This window comes from Gekko japonicus, unplaced genomic scaffold (assembly GCF_001447785.1).
Source record: "Gekko japonicus isolate JY-2015 unplaced genomic scaffold, Gekko_japonicus_V1.1 scaffold233, whole genome shotgun sequence".
NCBI lineage: Eukaryota > Metazoa > Chordata > Lepidosauria > Squamata > Gekkonidae > Gekko > Gekko japonicus.
The window spans coordinates 1,231,662-1,253,359 of NW_015165242.1; the positions used below are offsets into that span (position 1 = coordinate 1,231,662).

Sequence of the window (21,698 nt, forward strand, 5' to 3'; positions counted from 1 at the left end):
TATAAGCAGTTTTCGCCTTCCTCGGGTCCATCGTGTTCTTCTGATATCTTGCCTTTGTATGAAAGTGACAGTATAAGTAACTACAATTTGATTGATCTGAATAATACTCCAGGCTAAAGAATAGACACTGTGACTGCAGGGAAGGAAAGGAGTTAATGAAGTTGGGCAGAGTGCCAGCATTCGCGAAGGGAGAAGTCCCTTGACATCCTGTTGTTTAGCTTAGCTGTCAAGATGCGTCAGGTGACTTTCCCTCCTCCCTCCCGGGAGGAGGAAGCAGAGGAGGAGGAGGGCAGGGTTGAGCTTCCCTCAGTGGGGAGGGGAAAGAGGCATGTTGCAAATGCCCTGCGAACTGTACACTGAGGTCAGATGGTTTCTGGGTTGGGCACGTGATCCCGGGATAAAAGTATAAAGAAAGATGCGCGCGAAGGGCTGCCTAACCCAGAAGTTTCTCAGACGCTGGAGAGACGGGAACATAGAAGGGGGGAGAATAAGAAAGGATAACCCAGAAGCCGGAGGAGTGGAAACAGAGCCATGGCAGAAAGGTAAGTGTGGGTCTGGAAAGGGAAGGGGGATAGCGTGGGCTGCTGCCTCCACAGTTCCAACAGTTTTGTGGCACCGCGAAGACTAACAGGTTCTTTGTGGCTCAGGCTTGCCAGAAGAGATGCATCAGACAACGTGGGCATTGACAAGAAAGCTTTTGGGGGCAATCAGTGTATTTGTTTTTAAGGTGCCAAGACTCTTGTTTTGGAGAGAGAACGGGAATTTGATTTTAGGGGTGGGGGTTATGAATTTGAATTGAAAATTTCCCCCCTGAAGTCTGGGACATTCCAATCCCTCGCTAGGCAAGATGCTCACCTTGCCTCTTCCCTAGAATCTTTGTTTCCACATAGACCGCCAGATTCGTCATACAGAAAAGGGACTGGAAGATGCTTCATAATAACTGGTGTGTTTCCCACAACTTTTTCTCACCTTCCCCGCCCCTTCCAGACCAACTCAAGATCTGTCTGAAGCCCTAAAGGAGGCCACCAAAGAGGTGCATGAACAGGCAGAGAACACACAGTTTATGAAGAGTTTCCAGAGAGGGCAGGTGCTGCTTCGGGAATTTAAGGTACGTGGGTCCTGGCTGGGGGGGGGGGGGGGACTGGGGAAGGGACTGCTAATGTGAACAATGGTTGTTTGCACTAGTAAACTGAACCAGTTTAAAATCCTCAAACTGGTGCAAAAAAAGTGGGTGTGGGTGTGTGATAATCTTTGTTGTTTGTCTTCTGCAATTCCATGTATTCACCAGCCTTAACCAGGTCAGTTGCACAGTGGTGTTTCGTGTGTCCCCCCTCCAATGCAGTGCATAATCTGATGGTGTTGGGGCCATTTTTGCCCCATTTGAAAGTGTCACTGAAATTAGCATAAAGGGTGAAATACACACACACACTCACTCCTTGGTATCACTGCTGTTATTCCTTTGCTGCCAAAGTGTTGGAGTCTTGTCTTGTTTTTTTTCTTGGCAACTGGTAGCTTTTACAATGCAACCCCCAAAAGGCTTTTTAAAAAATCTCTGTTACTTATTTTGGGGTCTATTTGACCCCCACACTGGATTAATAAAGTAGACTTTTTGTCTGGCCAAAGGTTTACTAAGTCAGCGAGGGAACAGTTTGAACTAATGCAGCATCCTGAACAAGAGCCTTAAATGAACAAAGTTCGAGTCCAGTGGCACCGTTAAGACCAACAAAGTTTTATTCAACTTTGTGTGCACACACACACTGAAATGGAAGTTACCAGTCCATACATGTAGGTAGAGGGTAAGCAGTAAATTAGTATACAGCATGATGAAGGTTTTTAACCAGATCCAAGGACCAAACAGGAATAACAAGCTTAGTTTATATGATTACTATTTGTTTGGGTTTAATTCCAGGGGAAAACATAGTGAAGGAAATAAATATATCAAAATTGGAGCTTGATGGACAGATGTACCTTCTTAATTGTGGAATGCTGAGAGTAATTAAATGAGGCCCTGCCATTAACCTAACTCTTAAACATGTGTTTTAAACTCCCAGTTTGAAAAATTGCACCCATATAAACCACAATTAAAGGGATTATAGTGGTTCCTCATGCATGCAGGTCAAGAGAGCATCTCGTTCAGATGATCTAGCTTGGGTGTTTCAATAATTTTCAGTGCAGTCCTAAGCACTTACAGCCTTCAAGTCCATTGAAGTCAATGAGTTTAGAAGGGTGTCACTACTTAGGATTGCAATGTTTGTCACTTATATCTTCCTGTATTGTATTATAATGGCAAAAAGCATGACCTAAATAATGTCTCCTGTGCTAGTTTCCCCTCTGATCTCCCATCCAGCCAGGTGTACACCTTCTCAACAAGGTCTCATAGTTCCAGTGGTGAAAGGGAATGCCAGAGGAGGTCCAGAAATCATCCTCATTGGTGGTCCCCTGCAAGATGAGCAAAGCATCTCTTTTCCATATTTACAGATTAAGATGTATATGGAATTGTTGCCTGTTTCCTCTGAATGAAGTTGTCTATATAGATAATTATCAGGATTTTTTTTATATGGCTGCCAATATCATCGTTATTATTTTTACTGTGACGATTGTGTTTGAATGCAACTTGGAATTCGTTAGCTCCTTCAAACATAGGCAGGATATAGATTAATATTTTTTTTAAGTAAGGTGTTCACTTATAAAGTCACATTGATTCCAAGGGGACATGATGAACTCTCACACTGACATCAGCAGGACTGGTACCAGAATCCTAAAAATAGTTTATTCTGAATAGGTCTCTCCAGGTTTTTTCTAAGCTACTTACGTACTTATGATTATACCCTTTAAAGCCTTAAAAAGGAGATATTCTGCTAAATCACAAAGAAAACCCTGAAAGCAACATGCTCCTATGAGCTGCTTGCTAGGTTTAGGGGGGTTTGGTCCAGTGGACAGTTCGGCATGTGGGAGCTGATTTCCCCTTTTCTCACTGCTTACCTCCACCCACCCCCATTGCTCTGTCCCAAGGAGCAGTGTTGGAGGCATTTGGGGCTGCAGCAGGAGGGTATGGGGAGAAAAACATCCTCTACAAAAATGCTTTCCATATGCAGAAAATACCTGTAGATCCAAGCCAGGCTTTGTAATTAATCTGTAGAATATGATTGCATAAGAAAAATTAAAAGGCCAGGAGTGGAGAAGAGTAATTTAGAAAGTGTTTGGGTTATATAGCCAGCATTAAAGAGGAAAACAAAACGGATAAAGATAAGAAGATACCCTGACAATCTGGTCTAGCTAATGCTAGTAAGTACAACAGCTCCTTGGGGGCTAGTTACATTTTATGCAGCAGCAATCCAGGTTTGCCTCCAAATGTGCACTTAATGGGAAGCTATAACCAATACTGGCTCCCCACCAAGTTCACATCTATGATACCTGTGTTTTCAAACATGTGTTTGTCATATTAATACATTACATTCTAAGTTTACACAAAAATAACTTAAGTGTACATCTTAAAACAATAGGGCTGCCAAATGCCCCCGGGGGGCGGAATTCCCCCTGCTTTCAAGCCCCGATTCCAGCTCTCGCGGAATCGGGGCCCGGGGGAACCCCCACCCCTGCGTGTGCGTCATCCGGAAGTGACGTCACACGCTAGGGGCGGGGCCACGCCATTTGAGGGGGAAACAAAGAGTTTTCCCCTCAAATGGCGTGGCCCCGCCCCCAGCGTGTGATGTCACTTCCGGATGACGCACACGCGGCGCGCACGCAAAGGACGCCGGCCGGGAGCCCACCGCTCCCGGCGAAAAATAATTTGGCAACCCTATAAAACAACCGGGCAGCATATAGCGTCCTGATCTCTGTTGCATAATGTTGGATTGTTTTGTCTCAGAGAGGAGGGCGCAACCCTCCAGCTAGTTTTCTGAATTTGAGCAAACTCTGATTTACCGAAGTGTGCTGGCACTAATCACACAAGCTAATTAAATGCTGCTAACCAGCCAAACATTCTCTGCCTCAGTCCAGTAGAACCAGTTTGAGATAATAGATAGGTGTAGGTCTGAATGGATAATGGGGTGCCAGTAAGCGGGGACACAGATTTAACAAAGTCAACAGGAAGGAATAGAGAAGCTATTTCAACAATGGTGAAAATGCTTGAGAGACAGGTTCAGGGGACCAGTTTATCACCAAGCAAGTGACGTTTTAGATTTCCATTTCCTGAAGATTTCCCTTTTTTTTTAAAGTGCCAGATTAAAAAACCCAGCCCAAATAGATGGGAGGGGAAAGCATTACAAGCATGGCATATCATAAATGACTCAGTAATCTATCTAACTCAAAACCAGTTACAGATACATACTGTAGAAGCAACAGTCATTTGGCATGGTAACGGATGACAGAGAATGTTGGCAAAATCTTTTAATGGGCAGTTAGGTCCAGTGCTCTCTCTAAGCTGTGGAGTCTTCTGAGCAAAACTTCTGCTTTGTGAGCTACTGGCATTAAAGTTGAGAGCGAGCGATTTGACTACTGCATAAATTAGTTTGCTCTGGAGCCATCCTTCCTGAGCTAAGACAAAAATGTGTGAGCCGGAGGCTAAAAAACTGTGAGCTAGCCGTCATGCAGGGGGAGAGCAGGCTTAACCCTTTGTGTAGTTTTGCAGCTGAAATTGACCCCTGCTTAACATACTCGTAAACTTGTTGGGAAGCCAAGACTGGCTGTAGCCCTATCACATGTATATTTGTTGGTATATTTGGAAGGGAAAAAGACAGACTTCCTCTTTCCTTGTCATTTCCCCTCATCTCGGATTAATAACTGCACAGGATGGTGGGTAATAGATAATTCACACACACACACCAAGACATGTACATTTTGAACCTCAGGATTCAGAACCAGCATCCAGCAACTTGAGAGCCAGTTTGGTGTAGTGGTTAAGTGCACGGACTTTAATCTGGGAGAACCGGGTTTGATTCCCCACTCCTCCACTTGCACCTGGCTGGATGACCTTGGGCAAGCTGTAGCTCTGATAAGAGCTGTTCTTGAAAAAAGAGCAGTTTCTGTCAGAGCTCTCTCAGCCCCACCTACCTCACAGGGTGTCTGTTGTGGGGAGGGTAAGGGAAAGGAGTTTGTGAGCTGCTCTGAGACACCTTTGGGTAGTGAAGGCGGGGTATAAATTCAATCTCTTTTTCTTCTTGGCTGATTCATTCGTTTACTGCCCTTGTATCCTATTCTCCCTCCAAGGAGCTCAGGGTGGCATATGTGGTTTTCCCCTCCTCCATTACTTCCTCACAATGACCCTGTGAGGTAGGTTAGGCTGATAAAGAATGACACCCCAAGGCCACCTAACATGACAAGTGGGGATTTGAAACCAGATTTCCCCAGTCCTCATCCAGCACATGACATACATTTTCAGAACTGTGAATCTGAATTTTAAATATGCTTAACCTCAGAGGCTCTAGCTCACAAACAATATATTGAAATTTGTATGACGTAATCATAAATATGATTATATATATAATGCTTCTCCTCCCACCTGGCCTTCAGATTGATGGAGAGTCACTGTCCCATTGAAACTAGTGATTTAAACTGGAGAAGTAATAGCGGTTCCTTCCCTCTCGTGTCCTGTCCTGTCCACACCCCTCCTTCATTTGCTGTAGTGAGCTAGGCTGCAGATGTTCCACATCGCACAGCACGTGGGTTGGGTACAGAGGACAGTATTTGTGGACAAAAGGAAAGGGAAGCCTTAAACTTTCCCTCTTAATGATGAGATGCATGGGAGCTTCTTATTTATTGTTGACAACAAGCCCTTATGTCAACATGAACACCCAAATGCAATCTGGGAACGTCACATGTAATTGTGGGCCTGTGCTGATGGCTGCCTAAAGATAAGTATATGAAGTAATGTAGGATGTGACCAGATAGCTGTTTGGGATAGATGTGTATTTAGTGCATGTCTGTATAAAAAAGAGGTTTACAACATGCATGGGGTGGAGAATGAGGATAAAGAGAACTCCCCACCCCCATACTAGAATTTGTACGGCACTCAATAAAGTTGATGTGCAATAGATTTGAGAGAGACAAAAGGGAGTACGTAATTACATTTGTTGCCAGTGGGTGTAGTGGTGGTCACAAGTATAGATAGCTTTAAATTGGATTAGATATTCCTGGAGGAAAGACCCATCAGTGGCTACTAGCCATAATGGTGGAAGGGAATCTCTAGATAGACCGGCAGCAAATGTTGGAATACTGGTGCTAGGAGGCAACACTGGGGGAGCATCTTGACCTCTGTGCCCTGTTTGCTGATCCTCCAGGGTGACTTTGGTCCCTGTGTGGAACAGGATGCTGGACTATATGGACTACTAGTCTGATCCAGCAGGACTCATGTCTCAGCCACACACACTGGATGCTTTTCAAGTCCTACCCATGTTTCTCTTTGCCCCATCTCTGTGCACTGAAAACACAGGCTTTGTTGAGCCAATATGGGATGAACAGGCACAGAACTGAAATAATGCTGTAGTCCATTAAAAGTCCCCCCCCCCCAACCCTGACATTTGCAGGTACCCACCTTCCTTGCACAGGCATCAAACCTAACCTGTAGAAAGCTGCTGTGTGGCTATGCCATCAGCCACAGGATTCCCACTGGGGTGCATGGCAATGCTCCCTTTAAGCTGTGGAGTCTTCTGAGCAAAAATTCTGCTTTGTGAGCTACTAGCATTAAAGTTGTGAGTGAGCGATTTGGCTGCTGCATAAATCAGTTTGCTCTGGAGCCATTCTTCCTGAGCTAAGACAAAAATGTGTGAGCCGGAGACTAAAATGTGAGCTAGCTCACACTAACTCAGCTTAGAGGGAACACTGGTGCATGGGAATTATATGGGCAGCTGGAACTTTTCTGTACCCCCAAGACTAATCATAAGAGAACTTATTTATTTACTTAGAACTTATTATTATTTATTTCAGTGGAAATGGCTGCCATGCAAGAGCTTTTTGGCTTGTCACTCTCACAGTGTTTTCTCAAAGGATTGGGCAATATTCCAGACTGTCACCTTTCCTGGAACTTCAATATTTGAAATGAATCTGTTTGCATTTTGCAACCCAATCTGAGGACTAAAAACACAATTTTGTAAAGCAGCAGTGTAGAAATAGGGGCCGTTTCCTCAGTACAGGAAAGCGTCAATGAGTAACAGAGTCTGATCTACTGACTTTCCTGGCAGCATTACATGCATTGACATGGCTGTGGATAAGGTTGCCAGGTGGCTGTGAGAAAAAATGTCCTTTAGTAGAGATTTAATGAATGGGAATGGGCAGTTGAAGCTTTTCATGGCATGGAGCTAAATAACATCAGTTTATATAATTGCTTGTAGATTGAAATATTAAAGGGACAGCTGGAGAGCCCAGTTTAAAAAATGGGAAGCCCTAGGTGTCGGGGGTCCCAAGGCAGGGTTGCCAACCTCCATGTGGTGGCTGGAGAACTCCTGGGATTACAACTAATCTCCAGGTGACAGAGATCAGTTCACCTGGAGAAAATGGCCACTTTGGAAGGGGGACTCTATGGCATCATACCTCATTGAAGTCCTGCCCCTCCCCAAACCCCTCCCTCCTCAGGCTCCTCTCCCAAAATCTCCAGGTATTTCCCAACCCAGAGCTGGCAACTCTGTCCCAGGGTGGTGGTAGTGGATGCCACTCCTGCCCATTCCCATTCCATTGTCTCCTGCTTTTGTGGCAAGGGCACATTTTTGCAACCAGGTGGGGAAGACGGCCAAATTAAATGCGGTGGTGGCAGTTCCATGAGTTTAAACATAGGACTTCTGTCCAATTGACACAGAAGGAGGGATGGGATCCAGTTTTAAGAGCCAAGGGAACATGCTCTTGAGGAGGGCAGAACCCTCCCCATAAACCCACCCCCTGCTGTCTCCAAATGTTTTTGCCTGAGCTACTATATCAAGACTTCAGACATTTGGAGAGATAAGTTTATGGGAAGGTAAACTATGGACTGTGTGAGGAGCCTTCCCTTTGAATCTGTGTGTCTGTTTACTGTTAAAATTGGACCTCTCTGCCCTTGTGTATGGGGTGGCTGTACATTTCAGTTGCTTTCCATTTTGCAGGGCAGTTTCAGGATTCAAACTCACAACCTCACAGCTACAGATCTAGGAACAGTGCAAAGCCTAAACGCATAACGGAGTTTTTATTCAGATATCGTGAACCAACCAACATTTTTTTAAATAAAATGAACACACCTGAAGTGAAAATACCTGCACAGCCAAGGCTGAAGGCTTTTTGGTATAAATGAACCACAATTTGCTGTGACATCCTAATCTGGCCACTTTTTCAGAATGGGGTTTGTTTCTCTCACAGTAATTGGGATTCTTAATCAAGATGAAACCCCACTTTGTTACAGTGCTAGAATTCAGATGTGGTTAGAGCACGCTGTGGTTAGATCAAACAATTCCCAGAATGAGGGAACCTTCAATCTTGGCTCCACACTTGAGGGCAGAAGGAAGGGCGGGTGGATGCCCAAGGATTTCAGACCCAATCATGTCAGAGACAAACTGTTTGTGGTGCTGGAAAAACAGCCTGAGTCATGTGGAAACTTTCAAGCATGGAATCTAGAAATGCAGGAAGGAGCTCTTGGGCTTAAAAAAATACTATGAAGCACAGGCAAAATCGGGAAAGGGTCTACTCCTGATCATCCGCTCAGGCTGCCATGATAAACTGAAAAATGAACTCCTTCCACATGGCTGTTGTAGAGAACAAGTCATTCCGATTACCGGTCAATACAGGTCTTTTGCCCTCATGAAAGCGCTTTTTAAAGAGCATTAAATATTCTAGAAACGTTTTTTTGTCTAATTTGGAGTCAACCAAAATGCATCGAAAAGACTCCCCTTCACTTCCCCCTTTGATTGATCCATAAATGGGCAGAAGCACTGGATAATTATACCCCAATGTAAAACAAAACAAGAATTGTTTAAGGTATGGAGAAACGAAAGAGCACCATTTGTGGGTAGTCATCTTAAGACTGAGCAGACATCGAATACTACCCCAAATGCACTACATTATCTGGAGCTAAATGAATCTGCTAAATTAGTTGTTATACACCTCTTCCTACCTGTCATTTTACTAGAATAGCGATGGTGAAATGGTAAATGTGGTAGAATACAAACTTTGCATGTGTTTAACATATACACAATAAGTACACTAATAAAGGCATGCCCTTCTCTCTGCATAGGGTTGCAACTCCAGGTTGGGAGATTCCTGGACATTTGATGGTAGAGCCTCAGAAGGGTGGGGCTTGGGGAAGCAAGTGAAAGCCGTGGGGTTTAATGCCATAGAGGCCGCCCTCTAAAGCAACCATTTTGTCCAGGGGAACTGATCTCTTTAGTCTGGTGACAGCTATAATTCTAGATCTCCAGGCCGTACCTGGAGGTTTGCAACCCTATTCTGTTTACTTCTGAAGTAAGGTGGGTGGCTGCTGGAAAAGGTGGCTGCTCTGTGGTGGTGTCCCTTTCATGGACCTTCCTCCCCACAGACATCCGCCTGGTGTCTAGTTAATCTGATTTTAGATGCTAGGTAAAGCGATTCCTTCTGGTCCAACTCTTTGACTTTGTTGCTGTTGGTTGCTGACAGTGCAATCCTAACAAAGCTTTCCTGGGAGTAAGCCCCATTAAGTAAACTTCAATAGGATTCTGAGTAGACCTGCTTAGGATTGCTCTCTATTTTTTGATGGGGGGGGGTCCCCTGCTAACTAATCCTGTTAGATATTGAATTGTAAGGCTGATTTGGTTTGATTTTTATGTGTTGTGTTACATTTTATTGGCTTTATTCCGGCTTTATGTTATTTATTGCATGCCAATGTCAGTAGTCGCTTTGTGAACTCATATGGGTAAGAGAGCAGGAAGTTTACGAAATAAATAAGTAATGCTTTTATGTAAAATGGAGGGTTAGTCCGCACGGTTAAATGGCAACCTTGAAATTAAGGCTTTCTTTTCCCCCAACTCCCACTCCCTTCCAGCTATATTTAGCTTCCCTGTACTACATCTATTCGGCTCTGGAGGAGGAAAGTGAGAGGAATAAGGACAATCCAGTCTACGCCCCTGTTTATTTCCCAGCTGAGTTGAATCGCAGTGCCGCTTTGGAGAAAGACTTGGAGTATTTCTATGGCCCCACATGGAGACGAGAGATCCAGTGCCACGAGGCGACTCAGAAGTATGTAGACAGGCTCCATCACGTTGGCCAGTATGAACCTGAGCTCCTGGTGGCTCATGCTTACACCCGCTACCTGGGAGATCTCTCTGGGGGCCAGATTCTGAGGAAGATTGCACAGAAGTCTCTTAATCTGCCCAAAACTGGAGAAGGCCTGGCTTTTTTCGACTTCCCTGGAGTCACCAACATCAGCAAGTTCAAGCAACTCTATCGCGCTCGGATGAACACGCTCCCTATGGATGCAGCTACCGAGAAGAGAATCGTTGAAGAGGCCGAGAAATCTTTCCTGCTGGATATTGAAGTGAGTAATGGCCCATCTCTTTTCTCCCATTGTGCAGGCTGCAGCTGGGTTCAAAGTCAAGATGACATTTCTGTTAATGGTTCTAGGAGACGATAAAAATTCCCAAGAGCTTCAACAAAGTTCTTCCACTGAGAAATTACTTCTGTATATTGAACTAGAGATAGTGAAATAATATCTCCGTTATGAGCAATGTTCCCTCTAAGCTGTGGAGTCTTGTGAGCAAAAATTCTACCTTGTGAGCTATTGGCATTAAAGTTGTGAGCAAGCAATTTGGCTGCTGTATGAATTAGTTTGCTCTGGAGCCATTTTCCTGAGCTAAGACAAAAATTGTGTGAGCCAGAGGCTACAAAACTGTGAGCTAGCTCACACTAACTCAGCTTAGAGGGAACACTGGTTATGAGTTATAACTGTCTTTCAGGTCTCAGAGAACACTTTCTAAGATTAAATATAAAAGAATAAGGGGGGCAGGGATGGATGGGGTAATTAAAAGGTCCCAGAAACAAGCCAAGCTGAGCAATCCCTGTGGTGCAACAAGCCAGCACTGCCGGAGGCCACCTGGCTCTGATCTGGTTAGCAGCGCTTATTAACAGTGCATCATCTTACCCACTGCCTCCTCTCAGACTGCTGCTAAATAGTTGCCGTGCAGGAGGAGGCAACAGGTGAGAAGACACTGATCATTGTTGCTCGTCAAGGGCGCCCTGCTGCACTGGCAAAGTGACTGGGGCTTAGCACTACTTGCTCCAGGCTACCCGAGGCCCTCCAGGGCAGCGGTCAACTGGTAACCTTCCCTGTAATTTATATGGCCAGTCTGATCCCTGAAGGAAGGGAAGAGATATTCCCTGTGGAAAACATGGTGGAAGTCTTCTCTGCAACACGTTAGTTTTCCAGTGGGAGAATATGCAGGCCGTTTGGGGGGTGGGGGTGGGGATGTTGGCCGAGATGGAGAAAAATCCAAATAGGAACAGTATCATAATACCTACAGAAAATATTATCACATCTTAAGACGCAATACAGAAAGTTCATTGGTGCCCAATTAAGTCCAAAAGATCTCAAGTTGCCCAAGGCATGCTGGGGGGGAAATGATGACCATTTTTCCTTTGAAAATATCAAAGCTTGCAGTTATTCATTTCAAAACTGCCTACACTTTAGATTTGTTAGAATATGCATCCTTTCTGGGATAAATGTACATACAAGTGAAAAAGAACCAAGAATGGCTGGCAAATTTTGAAAAAACAGTTGCTACCTAGATGTACTCACATACCCTCTCCTTCTTGAGAAATGAATCATGCCCTTCCCTCCCCAGCAACAGCATTCATGCATTGCAAAAGTAGGACAAAAGACTTGCCTGGATCCTTTATGTCATGTTTTCCCTTCAGATCGGGACTTCTCTGCTTCGGCAAATCAGAAAGTGGAGTACAGATTCCAAATTCCATTCAAGGAAACTTTAAATCAATAAACTTAAAGACCAAAGGCTTGCTGCACAGTGCCCCGCCAGTGATGACATGTTCAAAAGAGTGTACTGAGGGAATAGGTGCGACAAGAGACATGTGAGATGGGTGAAATACATCTAGGGTTGCCAGCCCCCATGTCCAGGTGGGGGTTCCCCCACTTCTGGGGGCTTCAATCTGCCCCCAGCCAGCTGGCTGGCAGGGGAAACCCCACCCCCAAGCCCTGCCCTCAAGAGCGGCCACCCACTCAGGCACCCCTCTCCCTCCCCTCCTTCCTGATTTAAAGGGCTTCAGCTGATCAGTGGGGACCATGTGGCCCACTCTGGAGGGACCTTTAAATCTAGCAGGAGGAAGGGAGAGGGGCGGTCGCTCAGCTCACAAAAAGAACCTTAGAAAAAGACCCCGCCTACCACCGGAACGCCCCCCCCCCAAATCCCCCTGCCGGAGTGATGAGGGGACCTGGCAATCCTACATACATCCTATGCTTCCCCCCCCCCCTCCCCAGATGACAAGATGGACAAAAACTGTTGCATCTGCATGTTGGATTCACTCTCCCCCCTGCCTCCCCCCCAAATCCAGGCAGTGTTCATTTATTTATTTATTTCAATTTATACCCCGCCCTCCCCGCTACGCGAGCTCAGGGCGGCTTACATGCAGGCTGCATCCCATGAAATTGTGCGGTATTTTATTGTAAATTCAAAACAGGTTAGTCCTTCTTTGTCATAAACTGATATGATTCCATAACAGTAGGCTAGCATGGAAACAAATTGTAATCCCATTGTTAAGAATAATAGATTATTTCATGTGGAGGAGGCCTGACTCAGAGCCCCCTTTCTCTTCTTCCAAAGCAGTGACGTTTGTATGTGCTTTTAGCTCTTCTAAGTCCTTTTCTAACCCTTCACAACTGAGTTCCCACAGGGAACTTGCAGCTGAAAGACCCTGTGGTAATCATATATTATATGTAGTGTGTAGTTTGGATCTCGAATATAGTGTACATACTGTAAATACCAAGGTTTTTTTCATTGTGTACTAGCACATTTGCAACGTCTCCCTACTGTGAGTATCAAATTCAGGTTTATCTCAGTAGGAAAGCCAGGAATATCGGAGGATTGTCTAGCTTTCCTAAAATGCTTTTTGTGAAGTTCCATTAGATCTAGAGGAATAAGTTAAAGGATGGTTCATAGTAAGAAAACTAATTTGTTTCTTTTGATGGAAGGACAGTTGTATCGGATTGTGGTCTGCATAAGTATTTGTTAATATTTCAGCATCATTTAATTCTTTTACCATTGCAGTAGAGATCCATGCCATATCTATTCTTGACCAGGAGTTATGCCTGGCCGAATAGTAGGTATAATCCATCAAAAGAAAAAAATACAAGATGGAGAATAAATGTGAACCTATTAAGAGATAAAAAAATTTGTTGAAAAAATTAATCTAGAAATTCAATAATATTTCAAAAGAAATACATCAACAGAAACATCAATCAATATCATATGGGATGCGTTCAAAGCAGTATTGAGAGGCTGGTTTATAAACCAAGAGGCTTGGAAAAGGAAGCAACAAAAGGAAAAGCTCCGAAAACTGGAAAATAAAATAAAGATAGAAGAAGATAAAATGAAGAAACTATCTAAAATAGAAAATATAAGACTAAAAATCAAACTCTTACAACATAAAATGAATACTCTATTGCTGCAAGAAATAGCCAAAAAGATAGAATATACAAAACATTTTTACTTTGAAAATGCCAACAAACCTACAAGATGGTTAGCTTACAAATTGAGAAAAGAGAGAGAAAAGAGAACTATTCTAGCTTTAATGGATGAAAACCATGAATTAAAATATAATACAGAAGACCTAAAAAAATAATACAACAATAGTACAAAAATCTCTGTGACCAAACAACCCAAAATCCACAACATATCGAAAACTACCTAATACAAAAAATACAAAAAAATTTAATGATGAACAAAGAAAAATAATGAATGATCCAATTACCCTATATGAAATAACAGAGGCGATAAGAAAACAAAAGAAGAATAAATCACCCAGCCCAGACGGAATACCAGCAGAGGTTTATCAAAAGTTTGAAGAACAAATTTTTCCAACCATTAAAGAAGTACTCCAAAAAATCCCTAGAGAAACATCCATGCCTGAATCTTGGGAAGAAGCTCTTATAACCTTGATACACGAGCCCAGAAGAGAAAGAAATACAAAATTATAGACCAATCTCTTTATTGAATGTAGATTATAAAATTTTTGCAAATATTTTGACATCAAGATTTTTAAAAGTTCTATTGCAAACTATCCACCAAAACCAAGTGGGCTTTCTTCCACAAAGACAGATGAAAACCAATATAAGAACGATTATTAATACAATAGAATACTTTGAATCTCATCCTGAGAAACAAATGGCACTAACCTTTTTGAATGCAGAAAAAGCTTTTGATAACGTCTCTTGGGCCTTCCTAAGAGCAAAACTAGAAATGTGGGATTGTGGAAATAACTTTTTGGCTATGATTTCAGCAATATATAAAAAACAACAAGCAAGAATATTAGTGAATGGTGGATTAACAAAGAAGATAGAGATACAGAAAGGTACCAGACAAGGATGCCCATTGTCACCACTACTATTCATCTTCATATTAGAAACGTTAAATGATAATATAAGACAAAATGGAAAAATAAGAGGTTTAAAAATTAGAGATGAAGAATACAAACTGCAAGCATTCGCCGACGACTTAGTTTTCATAATAGAAAGACCATTGACTTCATCTTTGCATTTATTGAAAGAAATACAAGATTACGGGAAAGTAGCAGGGCTTAGAATAAACTTCAAAAAAATGAAAATACTAACTAAAAATTGTTCGCAAGAGGTGATCAATGAACTTTAAGAAGCTACAAAACTACAAATCACAAACAAAATCAAATATTTAGGAATAACCTTAACAAGCAGAAACAATATGTTGTTGGAAAATAATTATAATAAATTAAAAGAGGAAATAAGAAAAGATTTGCACAATTTGAAAGATTTCCATTTATCCCTAATGGGAAGAATAGCTACTATCAAAATGAACATCTTACCCCGCTTTTTATTCTTAGCACAAAATTTACCAATTTTGAAGAGAACTCAATACTTTACGGAATTAGACAAAATTATAAGAAAATTTATTTGGCATCCACAAAGAGCACGAATCAAACTAAAGGTCTTACAGGACAAAAAAGAAAGAGGGGGACTAAGTTTTCCAAATTGGCATTTATATTACCAGGCAGCATCTATGGGATGGATTAAAGACTGGATACAATTAGAAAACTGGAGAATCTTGTACTTGGAAGGCCATGACTTATATATGGGGTGGCACGCGTACCTTTGGTATGGTAAAGATAAAATACATACAAATTTCCATGCCCATATTCTTAGAGCAGCATTAATAAAAGTATGGAAAGAAATAAAAGATAAACACTACATAAAAATCGCAAAATGGGTGTCACCATTAGAATCATTTATAAATCCTAAACTCATGACTAAAGAAAAAGCTGTGACATATGAGACACTGCTGGATGCTCAAAATAAATTAAGACCAATAGAAACTTTAAAAAATAAAAATATCCACCTCACTTGGTGGGAACAAATACAACTACAAGTTAGATATAATAAAGACAAAGCAGATGAATTTCAAAAATCTAAATCCGATCTTGACAAAATATGGCTTTCCTCCAATGACAAATTAATTCAAAAAATATATAATTTCCTAATAGATGAATATTTACAAGATGAAGCAATAAAAACCTCAATGATTATGTGGATGAAAGACTCGAGGATTGGGCTAAAATATGGAAAACTACAAAATTAATGAGAGCAGTAACCTTTAAATAAAACATATTTAAACTATTCCACAGATGGTACTGGACCCCAGAAAAAATAGCGAAAGCATACAAAAAATTAAGTAAAAATTGCTGGAGATGTAAAACCAATGTGGGTACTTTTTTCCACATGTGGTGGAGATGCGGGAAAATAGGCAAATTTTGGCAAACTGTAAATAATATAATAATGGAAATCTTAGAGATTAATTTAAAACCATGTCCTGAGATCTATTTGTTAAATATAATTCCAAATGAACACCAAGAAAATGACCGATACTTACTGACTTATATTCTCACAACAGCCAGAATACTAATAGCAAAACATTGGAAACAAGAAAAGATACCAAAGAGAGAAGAAATTGCTATGAAACTGTTGGAGGTGGCAGAAATGGACAAATTGAATGTAATATTACAAGGAAAAGATGATAAAATATTTCAGGAAAGTTGGTATAGGGTATATAAAAGGATAAAAGAAAACAGTAAATGATAGACTCACAAATGTTAGAAGTACATGTATATGTATATCTTAAGCAGTATATGTATGAATATACTATGTGGGGAAAAATAAAAAAGTTCAAAAAAAAGAAAAGAAAACTAATTTGTTATGCATCTTCCCAGGTGTTTGAGGAACTGCAGAGGCTGATAAGCCAAGGAAAACCATCAGCAAATGGCAGTGCTGTACTACCAAAGCTGGAGCTTCACACAAGAGGAATCAACAGACCACACAGTAAGAATTTCTAAAAGGCTTCTACTCTTTCAGTTGGATTGCTTACATCTGTCTCTTAGAACACATGACTGATCCCTTCATTTTCCTTATTTTTGTCAGTGTTTTTTTTTTAAAGTGATACTCACCGGTACTCAGTACTGGCACCTGGGGGGGGGGGGCTCTTTGAAGGTCTTAGGGGGGAATTGAGAGAAACCAGTGCAGCCTTCAATATGAGTGCTGGCACTTTTTTGGTAACAAAAAAAGCCATTCTTTTTTTGCTGGTTTGCATTTGCAGTTTGTTGGCTGACATTTTAGGGATGTGCTAAACAGATGGTTTGGTGTCCATCTATGCTGCAACTATAGATTCAGCTTATTAAGCAAAATAAGCATGTGCTTCAGGGCATCAAGGGAAGGGGGGCACCACAGATGGGGGGGTTGCTTTTATTGTTTACTGCTATTTAGTGTTAACTAAATAATTATTTTACAGTTTATACTTAATATAGTTTCCGGGTCTCGCCTGGGGGATGGCATGGAAGAAAACTGAATTTTTAATCTCTTATTTCACCTTCAGCACTTATTGGCTGCAGTCACACGCACTAAATAATTCGCTTTTGATGCACTTTCCAACTGGATTTTGCCAGTTCACACAGTAAAAATCCAATTGGAAAGTGCACTGAAAGTGGATTGGAAGTGGATTATTTAATGTGTGTGACCACAGCCATTGAGTCTTAATGCCTTGTCAGTTAAGCACTGGAACAGCCAAGGGGCATCAGTTGGCCTTAATCCGGCCCTGTATAGACTGCTTTGGAATCAATGTCAAACCATTTCAGCAGCCATGCCACCCCCCAAAGAATCCAAGGAACCATAGTTTGTTGAATATGTTGGGGAGGCTCTAACAGAGATCTCTAGACCCTTCACAAAACTATATACCATTCCTTGGCTGCGAGACATAAACAGATAGGAAACATTTACATTTGTAGTAGAGGCGAAGTAGGATTATAGATGACCAATTTTCCACAACTCACCACTTTAGCTCTTGACAGGATTATATGGAAGCCCAAGGATCTTATTTATTTATTTTTCGCATTTATACTCCACCCTCCCCGATAGGCTCAGGGCGGCTTCAAGGCAGGAGAGCTTGCCCTGGTGTAATTAGTCATCTGAGGCAACAGGAGGTGAGGTCCTTTGTAAGGACATTGGCACAACCTAGGGTTGCCAACCTCCAGGTGGCAACTGGAAACCTCCCGCTATAGTAATTGATCTCCAGACAACCAAGATCCATTCCCCTGGAGAAAATGGCTGCTTTGGAAGGTGGAAATAGCATTTTACCCTGCTGAGGTCCCTCCCCTCCCCAAATTTCACCCTCCCCAGGTTCTGCCCCCTAAATCTCCAGGTATTTCCCAACCTGGAGCTGGCAACCCTAGCACAACCATGCTGTCACAGGTTAGGCCACAGCTGCTAGCAGTGTTCCCTCTAAGCTGAGTTAGTGTGAGCTAGCTCACAGCTTTTTAGCCTCTGGCTCACACACTTCTGTCGTAGCTCAGGAAGGAGGGCTCCAGAGCAGACTAATTTACGCAGCAGCCAAATTGCTCACTCACAACTTTAATGCCAGTAGCTCAGACTCCACAGCTTGCAAGTAAAGGAAAAACTGTATCTTCAGGAGGGTGGGAGGGTCCTCCTATTTTAAGAATCTTTGGGACCTTAGTGTGACTGGCAGAGATCAACTGCACTGGTGACACCTGCCCATCTCTAGTGAAACATTTTTGTTAACCTCTCCTCTGCCTAGAAAAAAAAAACCCTTTTAAAGTTCCTCTCTTTCAGTTCCCCTACGCTGGCACCCCAGCTTCCTGGTATTTCTGCCTTGCACAGTTTGGTTATGAAATGTAGCATAAACCAGAACATTCACTTTGGTGGTTGACGTCTTTGGAAGTTCTTAGTTCCTAGTAATTTCCATTGTAAGGGTTTGTCTAGCAATGAGTTTTCCGTGCTGTTTGTGCAGCGTCGTTTATCAAGTTGATCTGTAATATTATCTTTCTGGATCATTTATCCGGCGTGGCTGCTCCTCTGGCATCCAGTAATATTATCAGTGTCACTGGAGCATCACTAACAGACTAGAAATAAAAGCTCTTCACCTGGTTTCCAGCCTGACAAGTCTTTCATTTCTGTCGATGTAGGTCCAGCTGCCACAGTGGAAAATGTGCGGACACAGATGTGGCATAAGGATATGCTGCCCAGCACACCATTCCTGCGCTGGGTTCTTGCTCTTTTCTTCTTAGGAACAGCAGTGGCTGTGGGCTTGTATGCTATGTGAACAGGAAGGACTTGAAATGGTTTTTCACCAGCATCTGCCTTTTCCAAAACTAACAGATCTTTCCCTTGCAAAGGAAAGGCCTGCTGAGATTCCTCAGCCTAGGGTGGTCTGAGCAAGACTGTTACTAACAATATAGACTATTTCATAACTGATTTTCAAAGAATGCAAACTCTTATGTTGGAAACATTTCTCTTAATCATCCTGAAATGCCATGATCTGGCATGCCTTAAAACAAGAAGATGCAAAGACAAAAAGACTGATGACTTACAAGTTGCCAGCTGAGAGAGAGAGAGAGCTGGTTCTTTGTCCAGTGTTTTCTTTTGGACCAATATCTAATGCTGAGGGGCTTGTTTCTCTTGGTACTGAGATACAGGACAGCGTTTCAACTAGTTTAAAACTGTATGTTTCTATTTTTGAAGCACGTTTCGAGTTTTGATTCAGCAATCAGCTGGGGGTGGGGTGGGGGATAAAGACAGCATCCTGATAATGCTGCTAAGATCTTGCATTTGTTATTTGTCTCTATAATTTATATGCACCACTATTAAAGCTGTGTATTACAAAAATACAACCATTAAACATTCATGGGAGTTGACCAAATGGAGTTTGTCCTTTATCAGAGCCTGGTGTTTTCTTGGTGATTGATCTGATGTTGTGCCTATGCACAATGTCACTTGCTGAGCAAACAAGAAAATAAAGAGGCATGCCAGTCACAGGAGATAAAAAATAAGGCCAAGGCCAATGGTGAAAAATCAGGTAATAATATATTTTATTACAGTTAAATTTCCGAAATTCCCTACATGTTTCATGAACAGGCTTCGTCAGGTAGATCGGTTCAACTTGCAGCAATTCTTCAAAAACAGTAAAAGAGTAGATCTTTTTTTGAAGGATTACTGCAAGATGAACAGATTCCCCTGACAAAGCATGTTGACAAAACGCGTAGGGAATTTTTGGAAATATAACAGTAATAAAATATATTGTTACCTGATTTTGCACCATCAGCCTGGGCCTAATTTTTTTACTTCTTGTGCAAAACCAGAAGTGATGTCATCGGGACAGTGTTAGAGGATTCAGCCATAATTCATGGATTCTTGTGATTCTTCAGATTCTTTTGTTTTACTGTCTGAAACCATGAAGTGCACAACTTGCCCTTTCACACACTGCATATACTGAGCTACATTTTGTTCTCTGCTTGTACAATATTAAACAATTCTATCTTTATTGCTATGTATCATTAACAAAGAAGCAAACAGGTTTAACTTTCAAGCCAGTGGGAGAAAGGCTACTGCACAGAAAACAAATATAGCTTACAGAATCTGCAGCACTGCATTATAGGGACTGCAGACTATTGGCAATGATCTGGGGTATGAGAAGTTCTATGAGTGTGTCCTTAATTTCATCTATAGTTCTAGGGTTGCCAACTCTGGATCAGGAAATTCCTGGATATTTGGGGGTGGAGCCTAGAGAGGGGAGGCTTTGGGGAGGGGATGGACCTCAGCAAGGCATAGTTCCATAGAATTCACCCTCCAGAGCAGCTACTTACTCCATGAGAACTGATCTCTGCAGTTGTCACGGAGGCCATGAAATCCTGAGCCACTCCTCACAAGACAGCCTCAGCATAAATGTTTAAGTTCCCCACTTCAAGCAGCCTAGGTGTTCTTGACTTCACCCCTGAGACAACCTCTGTCAACTCAGGCTGGGAAACCGTTAGGTGGCAGGGTAGGTGGTACACCAAGAGAAACTCAATCCTGTTTCTCAATTCCAACATTAGATACACAGCCTCTGGAAGTGTCCTGAATGGGGCACTGTGCTAGGGGGTCCTTATAGACTACAGCAACATCACCTCCCATCCCACCAAACATATACTGATGTATCACAGAGTACCTGGGGGACACAGTTGTGAGAGATTAACCCCTCTCTCCTCCCTCAGGCTAGTCTCAATGGTCCTTTCTGCATTTGCCTGCCACTCCGGATTTTTTCAGTGTTCCAATTGAGGTAATTTAAGGCTGTGGCAAAACGGCATCCAAAAAACCCAGGGCAACAGTGGGCTGAAACCAGGCCGATCACTTCGGAAACATAATGGGGGTATGGAATAAAAAGAAAGTCAAATTTGATTCTAGTACAGAATTGTTTGGAGGACTCTGTGGTGAATATAGATTAAAAGGAGAGTATGGAAAGAGCCAATGATAGACGCGAGGTCAGCCCTCTCATCCTGGATTACATCCTGAGTGGCTGCTGTTTTTCCTATGACTGACCTGGCATTTAGAAGCAGAATTTTATAGCCTGGTGGGGTTGTTGATATGGTTACCAACGTTACTTTGTCTGGAAGAATAATGGGAGTCTTTCCCTTTGAAAATATAAACACCAGCAGTTCATCAGAGCTCTCCCAAGCCCAGCAGGTGGTTAAGGTGTCAGACAGACAATCCCCACTTATTCATAATGCTCACTAACGCTGCAACCATAAACAAAATCACATCCTTCTAATCCTATTGTTTTCAATGGACTTCAAAGGATGTAATTCTGTTTAGTATTATACTGGAGGTGACATTGAGCCAAAGACAGTAGCTTAAAAGGTTTCCCTTGCTCAAAAGCCAGTCAAATCTGACTCGAGGGGTCGGTGCTCATCTCCATTTCCAAGCCGAAGAGCCAGCGCTGTCCAAAGACTTCTCCGTGGTCATGTGGCCGGCATGACTAAACACCAAGGCACACGGAACACTGTTACCTTCCCACCAAAGTGGTACCAATTTATCTACTTGCAATTTCTTGCTTTCGAACTGCCAGGTTGGCAGGAGCTGGGGCCAGAGATGGGAGCTCACTTCATCACACGGCACTAGGGTCTCGAAATGCCGAACTACAGATCTTCCAGTCTGCAGCTCAGTATCTTAACCTCTAAGCCACCGCTTAGATCCC

The 21,698-nt window shown here is 42.4% G+C and overlaps 1 protein-coding gene across 1 annotated transcript; it reads left to right on the forward strand.

Moving 5' to 3' along the window:
- The first annotated feature begins 360 nt into the window (after nucleotides 1-360).
- Nucleotides 361-19,398, forward strand: HMOX1 (heme oxygenase 1). Its single transcript, XM_015410035.1, has 5 exons — nucleotides 361-542; nucleotides 988-1,108; nucleotides 9,974-10,465; nucleotides 16,393-16,501; nucleotides 18,655-19,398. Exons 1-5 carry the CDS (start codon nucleotides 532-534, stop codon nucleotides 18,789-18,791), a joined length of 870 nt encoding a protein of 289 aa, XP_015265521.1. The 5' UTR covers nucleotides 361-531; the 3' UTR covers nucleotides 18,792-19,398.
- The last annotated feature ends 2,300 nt before the right edge of the window (nucleotides 19,399-21,698 follow it).

What these genes read in the sequence shown, in the direction of transcription:
- HMOX1 (XM_015410035.1), top strand. An exon ending in TGCTGCTTCGGGAATTTAAG is followed by an intron (nt 1,109 to 9,973) that starts GTACGTGGGTCC and finishes ACTCCCTTCCAG; the next exon opens with CTATATTTAGCTTCCCTGTA. An exon ending in CTTTCCTGCTGGATATTGAA is followed by an intron (nt 10,466 to 16,392) that starts GTGAGTAATGGC and finishes GCATCTTCCCAG; the next exon opens with GTGTTTGAGGAACTGCAGAG.